Consider the following 21,242-nt stretch of genomic DNA (forward strand, 5'->3'; position numbering starts at 1 on the left):
TTTCAGCTCTTTGCTGTAACCATTAGACCACCCTGGCTGTGGGCTCTGACTCGCTTTTGATCAGTGTTGCGGTGTTCGTGGTTGGGCTGCGCTCTTTTCGCTTGCTCTTCATTTAGCTTCTGAATTGTAAAATGTTATTAAACTTGGCCTTAGCAGTTTCACAGTGGCAGATGAGGCTGTCACACTTTCCCAGCAGTTGATTTATTACTCAGTTCTGTATGACTTTAATCTACTTGGAGAGTTTTTTTAAAAAATACATGAATGAGTGTCTTTATGTTTAATCTCTAGTCAAACTGTTCTTTACTTGGTCTTTAAACTGTTAAACATGAGGCTACGTAATTGTGTCTCCTCCATAGTCACATCATTCGGGGCTGTGCACAGACTAAATGGAACAGGTTTTGGTGAGATAGTGATAACATTTCTCTCTCTTGCTCATTTCCATACTGTCTCTTTCTGAAACACGTGCAAGGCTCCTGCATTAGCACTGGAATAACTGTCGGGACTAAGTACAGCTCTACTTCCTATCAAAACCAAACGCCACTTGACCTCACCACTGTTACATATACCTTGTAGCTGGAGGTTGATGGATTGATTTTATGAGCTCTTAGGTTTTTGCTAAGAAAAGCAATAAATAATACAACAGCATGTACAGCAGCAGCCCATGTCCCCACATATTGGGAACAACATAGGTGTGAATAGACGTAGTTAAATATTATTTTTTACTGAAATACTTTGACAACAAATGTCTTTTTAACCAAAATGAAAATTTGTCAGAAACTTTTCATTTGGGTGGAATTTTTCAGGATTTTTTCTGAAATCAAAAAGGAGGAAACATTATTCAGTAAAAACATTCAGTGGTCCGTGGGAAAAATATCAGTTCCATGCGAAAAGGTTTGGTTTTATTTTTCAGAAACATTTACCTAGAACTGAAAGCGTTTTACCAAAACCAGGTTTCTGATCTGGGGTTTCATCAAACAAAAAACCCCATTTTTTTCATGGTACATTAGAAAAAAACCCAGCTTTTAAAAAACTTTCCCCTAGACAGTTTATAGCGAGCTTTAAGGCACTAGCATGTTGCCTGATTGCGCAGCGCAACACACACACTAAAGCCGCATCAGGTAACTGGTGCTTTGACCTATTTTTAGCCAGAATTTTTGGGCCCCAGCTCAAAGCATAAAGTGAAGTGTGCAAATAGTAGAAACGGGGCCAGAACAAGAGAGTGCAGATGTGAATTTAGACCTAAACTTCCCCCCAGGAAGGCATATGAGTTTGAGCCTCTCTCTCTGTCTAATTGAAAAGGTAAATAGCTAAGGCAGAAGCTGCCTTTTTCTCTACAAGCCACCACTCGAGCAGCTGGGTCCAGTCTGAGATGCGCAACGAGTGTCCAGGAAATCAAACACGCTGAAAATTCACAAAAGACTTCATGACCTTTTCCCCTGTTCCATTTTAATTTTTGGAGTTCTTTTTAGCTCAACTAGTTAAAAAAATACATAATCACCCACAAAAATATCTAAGCAGTTTCCCATCTGCTCTGTTGAATGGGATCCGTCCTGGGGATTCCAGTAAATAAAGCAGATGGGGTTTTGTCTGGATTTGTTTCCCCACAGGCATTAGGTATAAGAAAGGGACTTGGATCAAAAATGTAAATATATTCAAAGGAGTCAGTTGCCCTTATGTTTGTTCACTATATGCTGTGGGTGAGGTGTGGGGAGACTCTCTCCACCTGCAAAGGAAGCAACATTTGCATGAGTTACAATTGTCTGTTTGCTTTCATTCACAGAATGTTATTATTAATTATTATTATTTATTATTATTATTAATAATAATAATTTCAGTGTCCTTGGTAGAGATAGGCCTGAATTATCTGAAAAACTCTGGATGCAACCTACGCCCAGTGGTGGGTTGCATGGCCCCATCTTTTATCTGAACCCCTTCCCCCCCACAAACACAGGAACAACCCTGAAGTACCAAAATGCAGTGAGTGGCTAGCCTCAATCCCCAGGACTGTCTATGTGCTAAGCCGCAGCATGGCCTTTTAACGCACCTGTATCCCATAACACCAGTCAGTGTTACCAGTTGAAGCGATGTGCTTAGGTAAACACGGGAGGCTATTTATATTCAGGGATATTTTCCAAAAAGGTAACAGATCAGTTTTAGCAACAGCAGAACCACTGGTTCATAACTACATTAGTCTTAACTGCAGGAGGAAAGACAAGTGAGGACTAGCCAAGGCACAACCAGGTTTACAATCTCTTTTAAGGTGGAGTTGGCATTGGGGAAAGTTGGCGACTTGGAGGCCCTGGAAACTGGGAGCCCTCATGCATGGGCAATGCAGGTAAAACATGCTGCTCTCTGTGGACTGCCTGTGTCAGCCGACCCGGATGGAACACCTGTGGGAGCAAGAGGCAAGTTTATACCCTGTGGTCACCTTCAATTCTTGGCCTCTTTCCCAAGACAGCGATGGTGCCAGCTGCTGTGATGGGATTTCCTTAGATTTTTTGCTTGTTTGTGATGTGGATGCTTTTCCACCTGGCAATTGCATGGAGACCCAACAATTAATTTGTTTCAGCAGGCCACTGAATCCACCTGCTAAGCCAGGCACTCCCCTAGTTGGTGTCACTTTATAAAATTGCATGTTGCAAAGATTGCAAAGCCTTGGCCACATCCCACGCTGCTTACACTTCAGAGCCTAACCAACCTTTATCTGAGTGGGTGGAGAATGTGCTTCCCTATGGGCAGGTGACTCCATACCTGCCAAATTCATCATTTCTTGTACCTTCTCCTAAAACAGCTGGTCAGAGACAGGGTCTTATACTAGATGGGAGACTTGTCTGATTTGTGCATGGCAAGTCCTGTTACTAGACCCATTGGAGTATTTACAAGAATTAGGGAGACAGGATATATGTTCAGCTTCAAAAATAATGATTTTTCTCTCTCTTAAAATTTCACTTCCTACTTTTCCTTTTAGCACCTTTGAAATATCAAACAATGCCAGATTAAAAATATGTCAATTAACCAAAAAAGTGTCCCTGTCTCCCAGTGCAATGGAATTGCAATATATGCATGCAGCCTCCCACATGTCGCCTTTCAATCTATAAACACTACATGCTGTATGATTCTTTTTCAGCAGGATAAAACATCAAATTGTTTATTGCTCACTAAGCTGAAAAACACTCAAATTAACCTTGTGCCCCAGCACTGATAGGTATGAATAACAAGTATTTAAGTGGTGAAATGCTCTGGTTAGCACCAGCTTAAAAAGGAATACTAGATCAAGTCAGAATAAAACAATTTAAAATCTTTAGTTAAGAGGCTTGGTGTAGATGAATCTCCTTGCCGCTAGACATCTAAGTTGCAAAACACGTGCTATCAACAGAAACTACCACAAGAAACGTCCCTCTCGGAGTGTATGTATATGTGTGTTCATATTTCCAGGCAGGGTGGTCAGATTTTCAGGGGGGCTGAGCACCCAATTTTGACTGAATCAAGGAGTAGCAGGATGTTCAGTACTTTTGAAAATCAGGCCAGGAGTTTTTAGAGCAGTGATATCCGTCATTCTAGATAATTCCAGGCCCCACTCCCATCACCAGAGAATTTAAGAGCCAGGTACCCTAGTACCCAGAAGGAGACATACCTTACGCAGAGCAGGAAAAAACAGGGAAAGCAGCTGGTTTTTCACAGCTCAGACAACAAGGGGAAGGCTGAGATAAGAACAACGTATGAATTTGTAAATTATCTTAATTCGTTAGGTAGGAAAAGAGTGAAAACCAGGGCTCTGCTGAAATACTTCCGCTGGGAACATTTCATTTTTCAGCCTGATTTCTCCCTGGCCTAGGGGTTTGGCAAGGAGGGTGGGTGGGTGTCTTGAGGGAGGGAAAATGTGGGAATCGGTGCGTGTAGTTCATTGGAACATCTTTTTTAATGCCGCGGAATCAGTAGTGCTGTTGTGTTGTTATTTTATTGTGGTAGCAGCCAGAAGCCCCAGTCAGGACTGGGAGCCCATTTGTGCTCCATAAATACAGAGTAAGACAGTCGCAGCCTCCAAGAACTTATTTTCTAAAGCACAATTTTAGGCATGGGCCCTGTAAACACCGGCAACGCCTTTACTAATGTAATTTTACTCATGTAGCACAATCCAATTCTTTCTGTGAGTAAAGTACATCCATTCCCTAAATGTGTGTAGGGTTAGCAGCTAAGTTTTCACCCTGGTATTTCTGAGTCCATCTGTCTCCGTTGGTTTAATACACTTGTTGGAGTTTTCCCCCCTAGATTTTACAACTGGTATTATGGAAACCATTCTCTCTTGGCTGTCCTATGTTATCCTGCTTACTTGTTCTCTTGCAGCTTATTTAAGACTACGATAATTTGAAGTCACTTAACATTAAAAAGCATTCACTCTGCTTCGTGATGACATGGACTCTGATCAGCTACAGGATAAAGAGCTCACTGGGGTATCTTTCGTGTGTTCTTCTGCATTATGGGTTTGGGAATTTGATTTACATTCATTAATATTTTTGACATTTTGATTTTAAAAACAATTTCTAGTTTGCCTGTAACTAGCCTGAGGTGAGCCATGAGCCTGTCACATCTTGCTAGATAGGAGTTGCCAGACTGGGCCAGACCCACGGCCCATCTAGTCCAGGATCGGTCTCTGCTAGTGACCAGAACAAACTTCTTCAGAGGAAGATGCAAGAACCCCTGAGAAGGCAATGAGGTGATGATGTTAGCTAGCAAGAGATGTTAAGAGTAACAAGAAAGGTTTCTTCAGGTATGTTAGCAACAAGAAGAAAGTCAAGGATAGTGTGAAAAGAAAAGGAGTACTTGTGGCACCTTAGAGACTAACCAATTTATTTGAGCGTGAGCTTTCGTGAGCTACAGCTCACTTCATCGGATGCATACCGTGGAAACTGCAGAAGACATTATATACACACAGAGACCATGAAACAATACCTCCTCCCACCCCACTGTCCTGCTGGTAATAGCTTATCTAAAGTGATCATCAAGTTGGGCCATTTCCAGCACAAATCCAGGTTTGGTGAGAAAACCTGGATTTGTGCTGGAAATGGCCCAACTTGATGATCACTTTAGATAAGCTATTACTAGCAGGACAGTGGGGTGGGAGGAGGTATTGTTTCATGGTCTCTGTGTGTATATAATGTCTTCTGCAGTTTCCACGGTATGCATCCGATGAAGTGAGCTGTAGCTCACGAAAGCTCATGCTCAAATAAATTGGTTAGTCTCTAAGGTGCCACAAGTACTCCTTTTCTTTTTGCGAATACAGACTAACATGGCTGTTACTCTGAAAAGGATAGTGTGGGCACCTTACTGAATGAGGGAGGCAATCTAGTGACAGAGGATGTGGAAAAAGCTAATGTACTCAATGCTTTTCTTGCCTCTGTCTTCACGAACAAGGTCAGCTCCCAGACTACTGCACTGGGCAGCACAGCATGGGGAGGAGGTGACCAGCCCTCTGTGGAGAAAGAAGTGGTTCGGGACTATTTAGAAAAGCTGGACATGCACAAGTCCATGGGGCCAGACGCGTTGCATCCGAGAGTGCTAAAGGAGTTGGCGGGTGTGATTGCAGAGCCATTGGCGATTATCTTTGAAAACTCATGGCGATCGGGGGAGGTCCCGGACGACTGGAAAAAGGCTAATGTAGTGCCCATCTTTAAAAAAGGGAAGAAAGAGGATCCTGGGAACTACAGGCCAGTCAGCCTCACCTCAGTCCTTGGAAAAATCATGGAGCAGGTCCTCAAGGAATCAATTCTGAAGCACTTAGAGGAGAGGAAAGTGATCAGGAACAGTCAGCATGGATTCACCAAGGGCAAGTCATGCCTGACTAATCTAATTGCCTTCTATGACAAGATAACTGGTTCTGTGGAGGAGGGGAAAGCAGCGGATGTGTTGTTCCTTGACTTTAGCAAAGCTTTTGACACTGTCTCCCACAGTATTCTTGCCAGCAAGTTAAAGAAGTATGGGCTGGATGAATGGACTATAAGGTGGATAGAAAGCTGGCTAGATCATCAGGCTCAATGGGTAATGATCAATGGCTCCATGTCTAGTTGGCAGCCGGTATCAAGTGGAGTGCCCCAAAGGTCGGTCCTGGGGCCAGTTTTGTCCAATATCTTCATAAATGATCTGGAGGATGGTGTGGATTGCACCCTCAGCAAGTTTGCAGATGACACTAAACTGGGAGGAGAGGTAGATACGCTGGAGGGTAGGGATAGGATACAGAGGGACCTAGAGAAATTGGAGGATTGGGCCAAAAGAAATCTGATGAGGTTCAACAAGGACAAGTGCAGAGTCCTGCACTTAGGATGGAAGAATCCTATGCACCACTACAGACTAGGGACGGAATGGCTCGGCAGAGGTTCTGCAGAAAAGGACCTAGGGGTTACAGTGGACGAGAAGCTGGATAGGAGTCAACAGTGTGCCCTTGTTGCCAAGAAGGCCAATGGCATTTTGGGGTGTATAAGTAGGGGCATTGCCAGCAGATCGAGGGACGTGATCGTTCCCCTCTATTCGACACTGGTGAGGCCTCATCTGGAGTACTGTGTCCAGTTTTGGGCCTCACACTACAAGAAGGATGTGGAAAAATTGGAAAGAGTCCAGCGGAGGGCAACAAAAATGATTAGGGGACTGGAACACGTGAGTTATGAGGAGAGGCTGAGGGAACTGGGAGTGTTTAGTCTGCGGAAGAGAAGAATGAGGGGGGATTTGATAGCTGCTTTCAACTACCTGAAAGGGGGTTCCAAAGAGGCTCTAGACTATTCTCAGTGGTGGAAGAGGACAGGACAAGGAGTAATGGTCTCAAGTGGCAGTGGGGGAGATTTAGGTTGGATATTAGGAAAAACTTTTTCACTAGGAGGGTGGTGAAACACTGGAATGCGTTACCTAGGGAGGTGGTGGAATCTTCTTCCTTAGAAGTTTTTAAGGTCAGGCTTGACAAAGCCCTGGCTGGGATGATTTAATTGGGGATCGGTCCTGCTTTGAGCAGGGGGTTGGACGAGATGACCTCCTGAGGTCCCTTCCAACCCTGATAGTCTATGATTCTATGATCTACCAAAAAGGCAAGTTTCTTCCTGACAGCCATTGGTTAGATAGAGGTTAGCCTATACCCTGAAGCTTGATGGCTTCCAACTCAAAACACAGCCTGTCTGTGACATTTTGGGGTTCACATAGGCCAGGAAGGGGTTCAGACAATGTCTGCATTGTAACCCAGAGTGTCTCATAGCTGTGCAGCTTTGGTTCAGAGCTCTTACCCCCATGGCCTGCTGGCAGCCCACAAACCTTCCCCTGGAGTGGCCCAACTTGGTTATTCCTGGCTGGCTGATTTTGGTACCCTTCCAGCCCTGACTTCAGCCCAAAGGCTTTTTCTGCAGAGCCCAGTCCCTCTCACTGGACCCTCATAGCAAAAGTATTAAGTTTGCTGCCTTTCCAGAGACAGTGAAACACTCCAACCGGCCAGCCTACTAGACACACACACTGCACTGAACTTACCCAGCACTGACAATTTATAATGAAAGCAAAACAAGTTTTTTAATAAAAGAGCCTGGATTAAGTGGTAACAAGTAAAAAAGATAGGGAGGAGTGGTGACAAGCAAATAAGAGTGAAAACACACATCTACCAGTCTAAGGCTATGTCTACCCCGGCACATTCGTCATTAAAGCATTGATTGTTCAGGGGGTGATGAAGAGCGGCTACCCAGCGCACCTTACAATGGCGGAGCTGTAGCAGCACGACTGTGCTGTTGTATGGTTTGCAGTGTGGACGTAGCCTAAAACTTTGTGTGGCAAGACACTGACTTTGTTCAAAATGGTTTTTCTCTCACCCACAGTCTCCTTTCCAGCTTTTCACTGGCTGGCCTGGCCAGTATCTATTCCAGGGGTCAAATCGCTGGGTTTCTTAGTCTCCTTGAAATGAAAAATAACTTAGGAGTTTGCTCCCCCTCTCTTTCTAGTTCTGTGAACCTTGGAGATGGATTCTTCTGAAGGGTGCCCCAGTCTATGTGGGGCAGAGGGGCCAGGAAGTCTGCAAATTAAGGCTCCATGCTGGTTCCTCCCTACTCCCACCCCAGCGGTAGGTGCTACGATGCAAGATACATAATGAATATCCCATTGAATTTGGGCCACACCTGATGTGAGGAGTCCACATCTTTCCTTTGTCTGGAGAAAACCTGTTTATTCAACTCCCCCTGCCAATCCTGGTTTAAACACCTTTTAGTCACAGTCAGCAAAGCATAACATTAGCAAGTATCCATATTTTCACAGACAGCGTTTTGTCACGTATTTTACAGTGGTATTTGTCACGTATTTTACAGTGTGTCATTAGTTTTCAAATGATACCTTGCAAAGCCCAGTTTGTACAGAAATCATCACAAAGCGTGTAGGGCATGAATACCTGGTTGCCTCGGGTCCCACGGTCCAAGCCTTTTTGTGTAACAATGATGCATAACAGCCATTGTCACATCCTCCCCACATCACATATTATATTATACCCTCTCTGCAAGGGGCTGGTCCCACACCACTCAGATCAATGGGGGATTGACCCTTCAATGGAAGCAGGACTGAGTTTGAGAGATGATACAAACGAACCATAAAATGAAGCCGGCCAAATTAATCTGTGGTATGATTCCACTGAAGTCCGAGTTTAACAAGCATCTGAAATAACATGCTCTTTGCTTGCCCTTTGTGTGTGGACAAAAATAGGTATGAAAGACTCATTCCAAGTCTTTGCATGGGTAATTAGCCATATGGGTAGTAAATTGCCCTGTGAATCTACAGGTTGGGAAGTGCCCAACCTTCTGCTCAGCCATTTGGTACATTTCTCCAGGAAAAAGAACTCCTTTTCTGGGGTTCACACAATGGATTATGCTTTGTAGCTGCCAGGGGGAAAACAAAGTACTTGAGAAGTTATCAGAAAGCCAAGGAGCAACCCAAATATTTTTGTAAACTGGTTCCATATAAAGACAATTGCAAGCAGAGTCTAATTCTGTAGCCTCTAATTTTCTTGCCTGACAAAGCAGGCATAGTTTACCCATCAGCTGCAAACAGCTTATCCCACCCACCCCAAGGTTGGAAGTGGCTTGAATTTTTTATAAAAAAAGGAAGAAAGATGGCTTCCTATGGCTGCAAAAAGGGAGGGACTATGTCTGCAAAGCCTGTGTGACTCCACTCCTTGTTCCCTCCCTGTCAAGCTCAAAAGATTATAGCATAGCACAGGAAAGGGAACACAGGATGGAACTGATTGGCCAAAATGGTTTGACTTGTCAGATGACAAACATGTGCTGTGATAAAGATAATAATTTAAGCTGGCCTTACTTACTCATTTGCTCCCTGTTGCCCTTTTCAGAGTACAAGACATGCTACAATTTTACAAGTTCGCCTGCTGTTGTATACCATTGATTAGCTGACACATGGTTCACAACAGACCTGTTTTGCATACAAAGCCTGATGGTTTGACCCTCTGGGTGCTAAGATTACCTACTTTTGTTCCTTGCTTGTTAGCGATGTAAAACCCTATCGGATAAAAGGACGGACAAATCCCAGCCAATGTGTGCAAATGCTAGGACAAATTCTCTGCTGGTATAAAACTGGTGCAACTCTGGTCACTTTGGTAGAGCTCCATGACTTTACACTAGTGGAGAGAATGGCCCATTTTCTCAAATCTGGACTTGCCAATACTTTCTCCTTGAAGAACTAAGTTCAAACCCAGATCACCCCAAGGTAGTTCAGTGAACCTTGGAAATGGATTCTTCTGAAGGGTGCCCCAGCACCACTTCACTAGTTTATGCTCAGTAGAGGACCCAGGAGGTCGGCAAGATAAGGCTCCATGTACCAAAGGTTTCAGAGTGGTAGCCGTGTTAGTCTGTATCAGCAAAAACAATGAGGAGTCCTTGTGGCACCTTAGAGACTAACAAATTTGTTTGGGCATGAGCTTTTGTGGGCTAAAACTCACTTCATCAGATGCATGTAGTGAAAAATACAGTAACCGGTATATATAGGGTGACCAGATGTCCCATTTTTAAAGGGACAATCCCGTTTTATGGGACTTTTTCTTATATAGGCGCCTATTACCCCCCACCCTGTGTCCCGTTTTTTCACAGTTGCTATCTGATAACCCTAAGTATATATATTACAGCACATGAAAAGATGGGAGTTGCCTGACCAAGTAGGGGGTCAGTGCTAATGAGGCCAATTCAATTAAGGTGGAAGTGATTCTCAACAGTTGACAAGAAGGGGTGAATATCAACAGAGGGAAAGGTTTCAGAGGAGCAGCCGTGTTAGTCTGTATTCGCAAAAAGAAAAGGAGGACTTGTGGCACCTTTGAGACTAACACATTTATTTGAGCATAAGCTTTCATGACCTATAGCTCACTTCATCGGATGCATTCAGTGGAAAATACAGTGGGGAGATTTATATACATAGAGAACATGAAACAATGGGTGTTACCATACACACTGTAACAAGACTGACCAGGAAAGGTGAGCTATTGCCAGCAGGAGAGCGGGGGCGGGGGGGGGAACATTGTATAGTAATAATCAGGTGGGCCATTTCTAGCAGTTGACAAGAACGTCTGAGGAACAGGGGGGCGGAATAAACAAGGGGAAATAGTTTTACTTTGTGTAATGACCCATCCACTCCCAGTCTCTATTCAAGCCTAAGTTAATTGTATCCCGTTTGCAAATTAATTCCAATTCTGCAGTCTCTTGTTGGAGTCTGGTTTTGAAGTTTTTTTGTTGAAGAATTGCAACTTTTAGGTCTGTAATCGAGTGACCAAAGAGATTGAAGTGTTCTCAGACTGGTTTTTGAATGTTATAATTCTTGACGTCTGATTTGTGTCCATTTATTCTTTTATGTAGAGACTGTCCAGTTTGACCAATGTACATGGCAGAGGGGCATTGCTGGCACATGATGGCATGTATCACATTGGTAGATGGGCAGGTGAATGAATTACTTTTGCAGTGCTACTGGGGCCAATGCAATCAAGGGGGACATTGCCGATTTCCAGCAGTTGACAAGAAGGTGTGAGTACCAGCAGAGCATTGCCACCCCTCCCACGGAAATATTCATGTAAAATTAATGGGAGCAGGCGGTATGAACATCCTTCAAGTCTTCACAGCCCTCACAGAGGGAGTTCGCTGTCTCGTTTGACAGCAACTTCCATTCTTTCCATGTGTTTGCCTTATTTTCGCAATAATACATTCCACAGAAGTGGATACATTTCAGACTCGCTATTCGGACAGAAATGTACACAGTGTAGTGTAGCTACATTTCTTCTAGTAGTTTATACTGGGCTACTGTAACACATATTGCAGTAAAATCATATTTCTCCTCTCACTTTAGTGTCGAGTCTATTTGTCTATCTAGCCGCACCATAATGACTTTATGCAGTAGGTTTAGCAGCAAAACATGCTTTCCTGGCAAATCTACAGGAATGTGTCTAGTGAGAATAAACTTGACAAAAATCTAAGATGCAAGGACGTCTCCTTTTGACTTTCAAATGATACTGCCTATGTGACTTTCTGATGGAGCAGGAAGCACATTCACTGTCTTGCAACACTTTACAAATGTATGAGAGGTTTATGACATTTTGAGAAGTCTTTAACTCTGCTGTCTCTGTGTGTGTTGGGGAGAGGGGGTGCAGAACATGTAAGATGTGCTAGCTGATGAAAGCAGTGACTGCTCTGAGGCTTGTGGGGTATGCAGTATCACTATCGTTTACAAGTTTCAGAGTAACAGCCGTGTTAGTCTGTATTCGCAAAAAGAAAGTACTCCTTATCGTTTACAAGAGACAGTAAAATAAACTCTTGTTCAGGCTCCTAGTGATGCGTGAAAAAAAATGTTTCTCCCATCATAGATGATGTGTTGAGACATGAGTGGATTTTTTTCCCCCTCAGTCCTTTTCTCTCTCTGAATCAACAAAATACAATGCAGAACAAATCTAGGTTGTAAGCTCTTTCTCTTACTGTGTTCTTTCAGTGCCCTGACCTCAGTTAATTCTGTCTGTCTGTCTAAGTGCTACCATAACATAAATGTTAAAAAAACTCTATTATTCTTATTAAAGTTCTTTGATTCAAGGACGATCTCTTACAGGGTTGCAGAGTGTCTGCCATAATGGAGCCCTCCTGATCCTAATCAATGCAATAACAATTCCCAGATTGTCTCCAAAATCACACTCCCCTCCCCCCGGCCATACGGCTCTCTCTCTCCCCACCCCCTGTATTGTGGCATATAGGAAGCTGGGGGAGAGGTTAGAATGAAAAACAGATAGGGCTAAAAAAAAGTATTTAATTGGGGTGGGTGAAAGGAAGGAAGAATCATCCATAACGGGTGAACCTGTGAACCATTAAAGTGAATTTAATTTAGCAAACCTATCAATCAAGCTGCTAACTGTCAAACTTAAAGGATAGCTGAAAATATTTCAGTAGAGGGCACTCAAGACCTAGGAATCTGTATTTGCCAAACCCTGCGTATTTACTCTGTAGTATTTTACAAGGGTTTAGCACATGACTCTCATGTAATGTGAGCACTGGGTTTCATATCTCACACTGATTGTGGTTATATTATACCCAATGCATATAAATCTAAACAAAATTCATGTGCATGTGGCTAATAATAAATGAACCAGTTTAGACAGCCATTGTTTTGGGTTTTTTGGTTTTTTTAAATGGTCTTTTTTCCCTTCTACGGTATTGTGGAAAAAATGTCCTGAAAGTAGAAGTGCTCATATCATGTCTCTTTGTGTGAATTTCATCCTTCTTAGGTTGTCGGAAACATTAACCTGATTTGAAAGTGTCCTTCACTGATCAACGGTTTTTTTCTAGATATTAATAAAATGTTTCAACATTTTGTCCTCTTTTGTAAGCAGTTCCTTTTATGCTTGAAGAGAAAAAGCTTTGCATTAAAATTAATGGTATTTAGAACTTCCGTAAATCTTTAGGCTTGCCTGTGGGTGAGAGAACATTAAGATGCTTATGTATACAATCAATGTAAAATGTTCATGAGTGTCATACTCCTATCAGTATAACAAATACAGCAGGAACTACTATGTGTAACCACCGCAAAAACATGTAGTAAAAGAGTCTAAAAAATACCAGGACATCTTAAGCTACCTGTGACCACACAACTTCCTAATTCATACAAATAAAAAGTATACTATGTTTATGCCCTGTAAGTACAGTACAGAATTTGCATTAATTGGTGATGGATAGACTGTGAAATGATGAATTACTGCCATAAAACTATTTTCACTATATTTGTGCATTGTGCAAATAGATTTTAGCACAATCAATGGAAATCACATAAGAACTGTAAAACAACATTGTGCTATTCTAGTGAAGGACAGTGGAGCAATGATAGATTTCTGTAAGGTGTTCTAACAACTTGTGGTGATACCAGTTCCTTGTCTTTTGAGTCTCCCAGGACAATTTGTATTGTGGGCTTAGTTAGACAGGAAGGTCTTCAAGACAAGAAATGAGTTGTTTTGGATTTTTTTTTTAAATTTTGTACAGCACATTACATGCACTGTGTAAACAATTACATTATGTTGAAATTCAGTTAATTAATGTGCAGCATTGAGTCTGCATTTCACAGAGCAGCTTTCATAATGTTTACAATTGCTGTGTATTGCCACAGTTCGGTCAATGCATGAGTCTGGCCCATTACCAGTAGGTGTGTTAAATCCATCTACTGCAGCAGGTGTCAGTGGGAACTTGTATGTAAAAACACATATGTAGAATTACACGCTCTCTTCCTAAAAACATGCTGATGTGACTGAGACAAGGACTTGGAGCTGGGGTTTCCAAACTGTTTTATTATTGATCATAGAACATAAAACAATCCGGGGTTGACATTTGGTGCGAGAGCGGAATTCGCTCTGGGGGGAGCAAAGGCCAGAAAAGAATGAAGCTGCTAAGTTGCACATGCAAGAGAGAAGGGTGCTGAGAGCAGGCCAGCCAGTGAGAGCGCCAGGGTGGGGCTTCAGGAATACAAGGGAGGATGGGAAGAAAAATATACCAGGGATTTGCCATCCTGTTCAATTTTTCACCTTGCAAGACTCTCAGCTTCTGTAGAGATGGGGAGAAGATATGAACCCAGAGAGAACAGACTTGGTATTCCAGCATCTATACACCACAGTTTCTGCTGCTAGACATTGCAGACATTTTTGTTTCCTTTGGTTAACTTCGTTGTTGTTTCGGGCTCGCTCTCCCTGCCTCAACTAACATCGCAGAGCTTTCTCCATGAAAGCTTGCAGCATCCATGGCCTCTGCATACCATCCAACCCCAATCAAACAGCAAAAGATAAACTACACCCATGCTCTGATTAGTATTTATATTGCACTGCACCCATCCACAGCCCCCAGTCGGGATCAGGTTTCCATAGTGCAAGGTGCTGCACATACCCAGAGTAAGAGACAATCCTTACCCAGTAACAAACTAACCCAATATATCAGCCTGCAGCTGGCTTTTACACCTTAAGGATTCATAGAGACAGAACCCACTAGCCTGACTTAAATAAAATCAACCCCCCTTCTTTACAACCTGCCCAGACTGACAGCAACAAGGAACAGCTGCTGCTCTAACTCAGAGCAAAAGCCTCTTCCTTCACCAGGCATATCTGTCTGTATCTCATTACAAGCAGCCCCCAGCTCATGCCCTTTGTAAAGGGCTACAGATGTCCCTCATATCCGCCATTAGCAGGGAGACTTTGCCTCCATGCCCTTTCCCTGAATCTTTAATCCTCTATGTACCCCCAACGCACTGTCAGGAGATGATAGAAATTGTCTTTGCTTGAAACACCCACATGCGCAGCCCAGCTGTAGATAATGAAATTCCCCCAGGAGCTCAGGGCCCCTGCACACCCACAGGGCTAGCAGCTATTAGCCTTGCTCTCGGGTGTAACACCTGTGCAAATGACAGCTGGAGAGCCCTGCCCCCGCTGCTTGGTAATTGGCCTAATCACTCAATGGGGCCAGTCTGAGAAAAAGTCATCCCCCTTGTGAAATTAGGCCCAAAGCCCATGTCATAATTTTGGTAACTTGCCTGTTGCTCAAGGAATATATTACAGCCACTGTCCCCACCAGTTACTAATTCTATTCTCTAGAGACACTTACAGGTGATCAGAAACCCCCGGGGTGGGCGCATACCTGGCTACACAGATGTGCTCACTAATTGCTGCAAAACATCAAAACCAGAGTCTTTCCTTTTGCACTTGAGGCTGATAGGGATGGGGGTGGCCTTTCCTCTTTCTTTAAGGATAGGAATGGTAATTGCAGGGTCATGAGGGCTAGTACTGAGTTAAATGCTCAGCGAGAGGCCAGAGATATCAGCCCTCCCGACAATGTGAGATGGTTTTGAGCCTACCACCGAGGAACTAAAAAGACAAGGCCAATGAGAAGGATGGATGCTTATGGGCTATGAGTACGTCTGTAAGAAAATTGAAGAGCCGCTCCTCAGATGTTCCAGGCGATGCAGTCGCCGACAGCCGGCAAACGCGAGCGCCTGGGGATGATGGAATAGGTCAAACTATTGAAAAGAGAAAAATAAACGCACCGCAGCCTCGCCCCAGCAAGCTGACAGAGCAGCCCGCTCACCTAGTGATTTTCCAGCCCTTTGTCTCTGTCGCGGAGGTCATTCAACGCCTATAACTGCAGAACTCCTGGCTGCTTTGCAGCGCCGGGACTCCTCTCACCTCCCACCAGAGAGGGGGTTTTAAAATTATTATTATTGTCCTCACCCCCATCCCCTTTTCCTGCCTGCAGATAAACTCTGGCTGCAGGATGCTCAGTCTCTGCCCTTTCCCTTGCATCCAGCCTCCTTGAATGCCTCCATCCATAGCCTGGCCAGGGCCAGGAGGCGCTGCCCAGGCGGGTCTCCCTGCTCCAGGCTGAAGGGATGCTGCCAGGAGGGCAGCCCCGCTGCAAGGCAGCCCCAGCCTGGCCGGGAGGGGAGCTCACGGTCTCCCGGAGAAGTTTCCCACGGTCACTGTCCGGGCTGCCGAGGGACACCCCTCCCCGGGCACCCCACTGCTGCGCCCCCTCCCACCTCAGCCCAGGGCTCCAGGGAGGGGGACAGGCTCGCACGCGGCCAGGAGCAGCCCCCCCCCAGGCTCGCGCCCCCTCCCGCGGGTCCCAGGCTGCGCGGGCTCCGCAGCCGCGGCCCTTCTGGGCGCACCGGTGCGCCCGGGCGCAGGGCTGCGCGTGTCCCGGTACCTGCGCGGGGCGGAGCGAGCCCTGCGCCCCGGCGGCGAGGAGCCCTTGCCTCCCATTGTCCCCCGCGAAGCTGAGTCGCCCGCCTGCCCCTTCCCAGCCCCAGCTGCTCGGGGCTGCCCGCCTCCCCTGGGGGCTGCTCCTTGGGGTGGGGGGGGGGGGGTTTCACCCCCCTCCAAACTCTGCTCCCCGCCCCGTGTGTGCGCGCGTGTCTGTGTGTGTGTGTGTGTGCGCGCGTGTGCAAGACTCCACTCCAGGGCTTTGTGCTCACCAGCCAGAGCATCAGGGGTAGGAGGGGACAGAGACTCCGGCAGGCTGAGCCGGAGCAGCCAGAGCCTTCCTGCCGGTGACACCCGGCTCGGCCCGGGCACCCAGCCGGCGGGGCTGAGCCCGCGACGCTTCCGTGGGTCTGGCACGGCGCGGGCTGCAGCGCCCAGTAGGATGAGCCAGGAGCAGCCTCCCCGCGCCCCGGCCGGCCCGCTCTGCCTAGCCCCGGCTCCCCGCTCGCTCTCGGGCTAGCCCCGAAGTCTTCGGGTCGCCAGGGGACCCCCACGCGCAACTTGCCGGGAGGCGTTTTCCCCCAACGATGCCCCATTTCTGGCTCGCTCTGCGGAGTGTGCTTGTGGAATACTGGGCAGGGCTCCTGCTTTGCACCGTTTGGGTCCAGGAGTCGCACGGGATGCCGCATGTCATCCGGATAGGTAAGAGCGGCGGGAGCTGCCCTCGCCCCCTGGCTCCTCTTGCGGGGATGCGGGGGGCTGTTTGCTCTCTGGGGCTGGCGGCTGGCGCGGAAAGGGCTTGCCCCCGGTCTGCTGTGATTTCTGGCGGCTGCCAGGCCAGCCAAGTGCACTTGCCGAAGGAAGCAGCCCAAGTGCCAGCCCGACGCGGAGGAAAGGTCCTGTTCGGCGGGGCAGGGAAGGAAGGGGAGAGTCCGAGACGCACCGACTGGGTGGGAGGCTCCAGGAGGCGGGGGGGGGGGGGGCGGTTGGCTGCTGCTGGCCCACGCGGCGAGATGTCCAGGGCGCAGCTCTGCCGGCAGCGATGGGGCGGGGAGCGGGTTGGAAGGGCGGCAGGACACCGCGGGGGTGAAAGATGCAGGGCCGGGGGTTTTCGGGGAGATCCAGCTGCGGGCTTGTCAGGACTGAGTCGGTGACCGTGGCCGGGGGGCAGAGTCGCCCGCGGTGGCTCCTCTCTCGGCTTCCCACGGCAAAGGGGAGCTGGCCAGGGTCCAGCGGGCGGCATGCCCCGGGAAGGGGGCTTAGCAGAAGGGAAAGTTTGGGCAGGGGCTTCTCCTCTGCTCGGTGCTGTGGAGCAGGGGAGCCGGCCTGGGGCTGCCCCAGAGCAGGAGCGGGGCTGCGCGCACACGGCGGGGTGTGTGAAGCTGCAGGAGGAGGCGTGAGCGCTCGCGGGGTGCTGAACCCCGACTCCCCTTGGCTCTGGCTGGTGCGAAGCGCTCAGCGGGGCGTGGTGAGCAGGGGGCACTTGCTACCGCTGGCTGGGGCGGGGGGGGGGGGCCAGCAAACATGCGAGTGCATTGGACTGAACGCAGCTGCGGCTCGTAATTTTATTTGCTTGAGGCTGAGGTGTGAAGGGGGGTTGAAGCCCTAAAAGGACGAGCGATCAAATGCTGCGACTCCCACTGACTCTCCGCACATGGCCGCTAAAGCCAGGAACTGGCGCTGGCAGCCACGTTTGTTCTGGGGAGTGACTGAGGTTACGGGGAGGTTTTACGTTTTTAATAATGTTGCCCAAAGTCATGGCACGGCCGGGGATGCAGGGGAGAGCCACAGATGCTCTTTAATTAAAGATGCAATTCTGAAGTGTGGGACTTAAGGAAGGCGCTGTTCTCTCTCGGCACTCAGTCCAGCCTTTGCGTTTTTTGGTTGTGTGTTTTTGGTGCACGACTCCAGGGGTTTGCTCTCTGCCACAAGACACAGCTGTCATTCGCGTTTTACAAAGGGACCCTGGGGACCGAAGGCTCGTGGCCGAGCAGGTGTCAATGGAAGGACAGTGGGGATGAAAACAGAGAGGAACAGGGACCTTATTTGCCCAAATGCAACTTAACAGCAGCCCTCACCCATGTCTGTCAGAGGAAACCAACGTAGCTGGACCACAAATAAAATCCTGCCACTTTAAGTTTTTTCTTTTTAAGTTTCAAATATTTATATCTGTGTATATACATTTCAGTTTCTTACTTGCTGCCCATTGGATTTTACCGGTGCTAGGTCTGCTTGGGGATACAGAAATCACAGAAGAGATTGGCATGTGCTTCAGCACACCTAGCTTAGGGCCTAGGTGTGACCTCTCCACCTATGGAAAGGTTTCAAATGACCACACGCCCTAGCCTGCCCCATGGACTGATGGCCCGACGCAGGGAGACCGAGCATCTGCTGCTTCTCGGAGTAAGATCCTGCGGCCCTGAGGCCGGACGCTGCAGTTGTATCCACCGAGGCTCCTGTGCAGGTTCAGATCATCATGGATTCAGAGGGGGAAGGCTCAGGAGACGCCTGCATGGGTCCAACGGCAGGGTCAGGGGGGTCTTCGCAGCTTCGCTTCCTAAATCCAGTCACTCTGGGGTTCTCTGCGGGCAAAGCCCTGGATCCTGTGGGCAGGTTGTGCACTGAGGAGGCCCACGTGCGAGGGAGCTCCCCAGCCTAGGCTGTGTGAGCAAGGGAAGGGCTGTCACTACGACAGAGCCGTTGTGGGAGTTCAGCAGTGTAACTGCAGATCTACGGCTCTGAAATGCCCCACCCTACTAGGGTGGTGGAAACTGTAGCACAGGGAGGGTGTAGACCCCTGCATGGGCTCCATGATTCTGCGCATCTCCGTCTGCGCCGTGGAGCAGAACCCCACTGTAGCTAGCCTGGCAGTTCTCACTCAGGCTAACTTCCCACCGAAGTTGCCGCCTGAGAGGGGACAGGCGTCTCGGGTTCCAGTCCTGCAGCTGGATATGGTTGCACAGGCATGCAGGGGTCCAACATTAGCAGATCCAATTGCAACCCTGGGGCACTGGGAGTTGCAACTTGTGATCCAACTATCTCCACTGCCAGGCACCTGGTGCAGCCATGTCGTCCTGAACAAAGGGGCTGTCAGATGCTGCCATTCTGACTTGGTAGCGATTTAAGGACTGCACAAGGTGTAGGGCAGGGGAGAATCAGGCTCAGTCCCTTGACCCACAATGGCTTGCACTGTCATCTGCCTAGCTCACCAGAGCTGCAAGCTGCCCCGTGATTTGCCCGGCCTTCTGAGATACTCAAGCAGACACTTGAAGGAGAGCTTACGGGAGTCACTGGGAGGGGAAGGTGCTCAGCACCATAGAGGATTAGGCCCATCTTCTTGGGACTTCACTGTGGCTCAAGGGAATTGTTCAGCAAGAGACTCCAAGGCCGAGTGGCCTCAACCACCCAAGGAAAGTATTTTCTGTTGGAGCTTGAAAAGGCTCCAGGCCCTTGCAGCAAGAGCAGAGAAGAAAGGACACTTGACCTTCCGGCGCTATTGAAAAAAATCATCATGAACTTGCCACCTGGATCATTCTCACTGGTGGGGACACTGTGGGTCTGATTTGCCATTGCCTTGCCCTCCCTCTCCTACCCCAGTGCCAAATGCTGCTGAGTCAGGTGGGCAGGGTTTTGCTCTCACACTAGCCTCGCATAAATGACCCCACAGTGAGCAGTCTGGCCTTCCTTCCCTACAAACACCTCTGCCTACAGCCCCTGTCAGTGGTGTTATGGGTTGAATGGAAAGGGCTGTTTTTAATTTCTAAATGTAAAAAAGCCAAACTCCTATCTCTAGCAGAGCCTAACTTGGTTTTGGTCAATGAACTAGGAAAGTTAAAATGCAGAGAGGTGACTGAGGGTCTAGGGAAAGCTACAAATGCCTTAGCGACATTCGTTTAAAATTGCCATCATATTTTCCTCCCCTTGGGTTCAGTTGAAAAATGCAGATTTTTCTCTCTGCATTGATTTGCCTGTCAGTTTGTGCACAGCTACCCCGATTCCAAATTCCGCTTTTAATGAATAGAGTACATTGGGACATGGAAAACTCCCGAAGAGGTAGCCTTTGTGCTTTAAAAACAGTCAAGTTTTAAAGGCTAGTTTGGTTTGAAATGAAACTGACAATTGAATATGTGCCATTTGAATTCTAGGGAAGGCATCCAGGACAAGGAAGGGAAGATCCAGAAAGTGTGTGCTCTCTCTCTCAGATCCTCGTAATGGAGGAAAGGAGGGAGGGAAGAGATTGATAACACAGAAAATACATGCCTTGATTTATTATTAAATGGGAGTTTTCCCCAGCTTTTTCAGTATCTATTTGAATTTTATGTGATCCATCAAATATTTTCAAATATTACACAGAAACCTCAGATTAGATCTTCTATACAGTCAAGTGGCTGGATTCATCTCCCAGTTATACCGGGGTAAATCCAGAGTAACTCCACTGACTTAAGTGGAATTACTCCAGATTTCCCCTCCCCCCCCCCCGCCACTGAAGAGAATTTAGCCCCCAGTGGTTTGTGATAGTCAGACTCTGGATGTGCATGTAATCAATGGAACTACTCTTGGTAGTAAGTGCTGCACTTGATAATAAGGATTTGCAGCGTCATGCCCAATCTGTAGTAAAAGCTGCTGCTCTGAATGTGTATAATATGATTACGCTATTTTAAACAGCATATTTATCTGACCTTTCTGTTAAATTAAAAAAGCAGCCGCAGCTCTCTTCATCAGTGATAGACGAGAGCTTGATGCCATCTTGTAATGTCCGAAGTTACTAACCGGAACAATGCGGAAGCAGATGACGTCACACTTAGGATTTCAAGCATGTCCTGCTTTTAACAAATTAATTTTAGTTGCTTCAGAAACTGTATAATTATGTCAATGCAAGACCAGAAAGCAAAACCTACGTAGATATGAACCAGACAACATGAACGCAAGACTAATAGTAAATAATAATATACAAGAGGGAGAGTGAGTGGTAGAAATTAATCCACTCTTTGAATGTTTGCAATTTTTGGTTGCCTGGTCTTTTGTTATTATG

The 21,242-nt window shown here is 46.9% G+C and overlaps 1 protein-coding gene across 4 annotated transcripts in view; it reads left to right on the forward strand.

Annotated features, from left to right (window-relative positions):
* The first annotated feature begins 16,351 nt into the window (after nt 1–16,351).
* The window catches only part of GRIK3 (glutamate ionotropic receptor kainate type subunit 3), a 276,204-nt gene continuing 271,313 nt past the window's right edge, over nt 16,352–21,242 (forward strand). The window contains exon 1 of one of the 4 annotated variants that reach the window (XR_012665519.1): nt 16,352–16,912. Coding sequence is in view for 2 of the 4 variants with exons in the window: in XM_048825738.2 (XP_048681695.1) it covers nt 16,798–16,912 (115 nt within the window). In the remaining 2 variants the exon portion in view is untranslated. The remainder of the gene's footprint in view (nt 16,913–21,242) is intronic. The other 3 variants (XM_048825738.2, XM_048825737.2, XM_048825739.2) reach the window with 3 other exon arrangements.

The sequence above is a fragment of the Caretta caretta genome, chromosome 19 (assembly GCF_965140235.1).
Source record: "Caretta caretta isolate rCarCar2 chromosome 19, rCarCar1.hap1, whole genome shotgun sequence".
Classification (NCBI taxonomy): Eukaryota; Metazoa; Chordata; order Testudines; family Cheloniidae; genus Caretta; species Caretta caretta.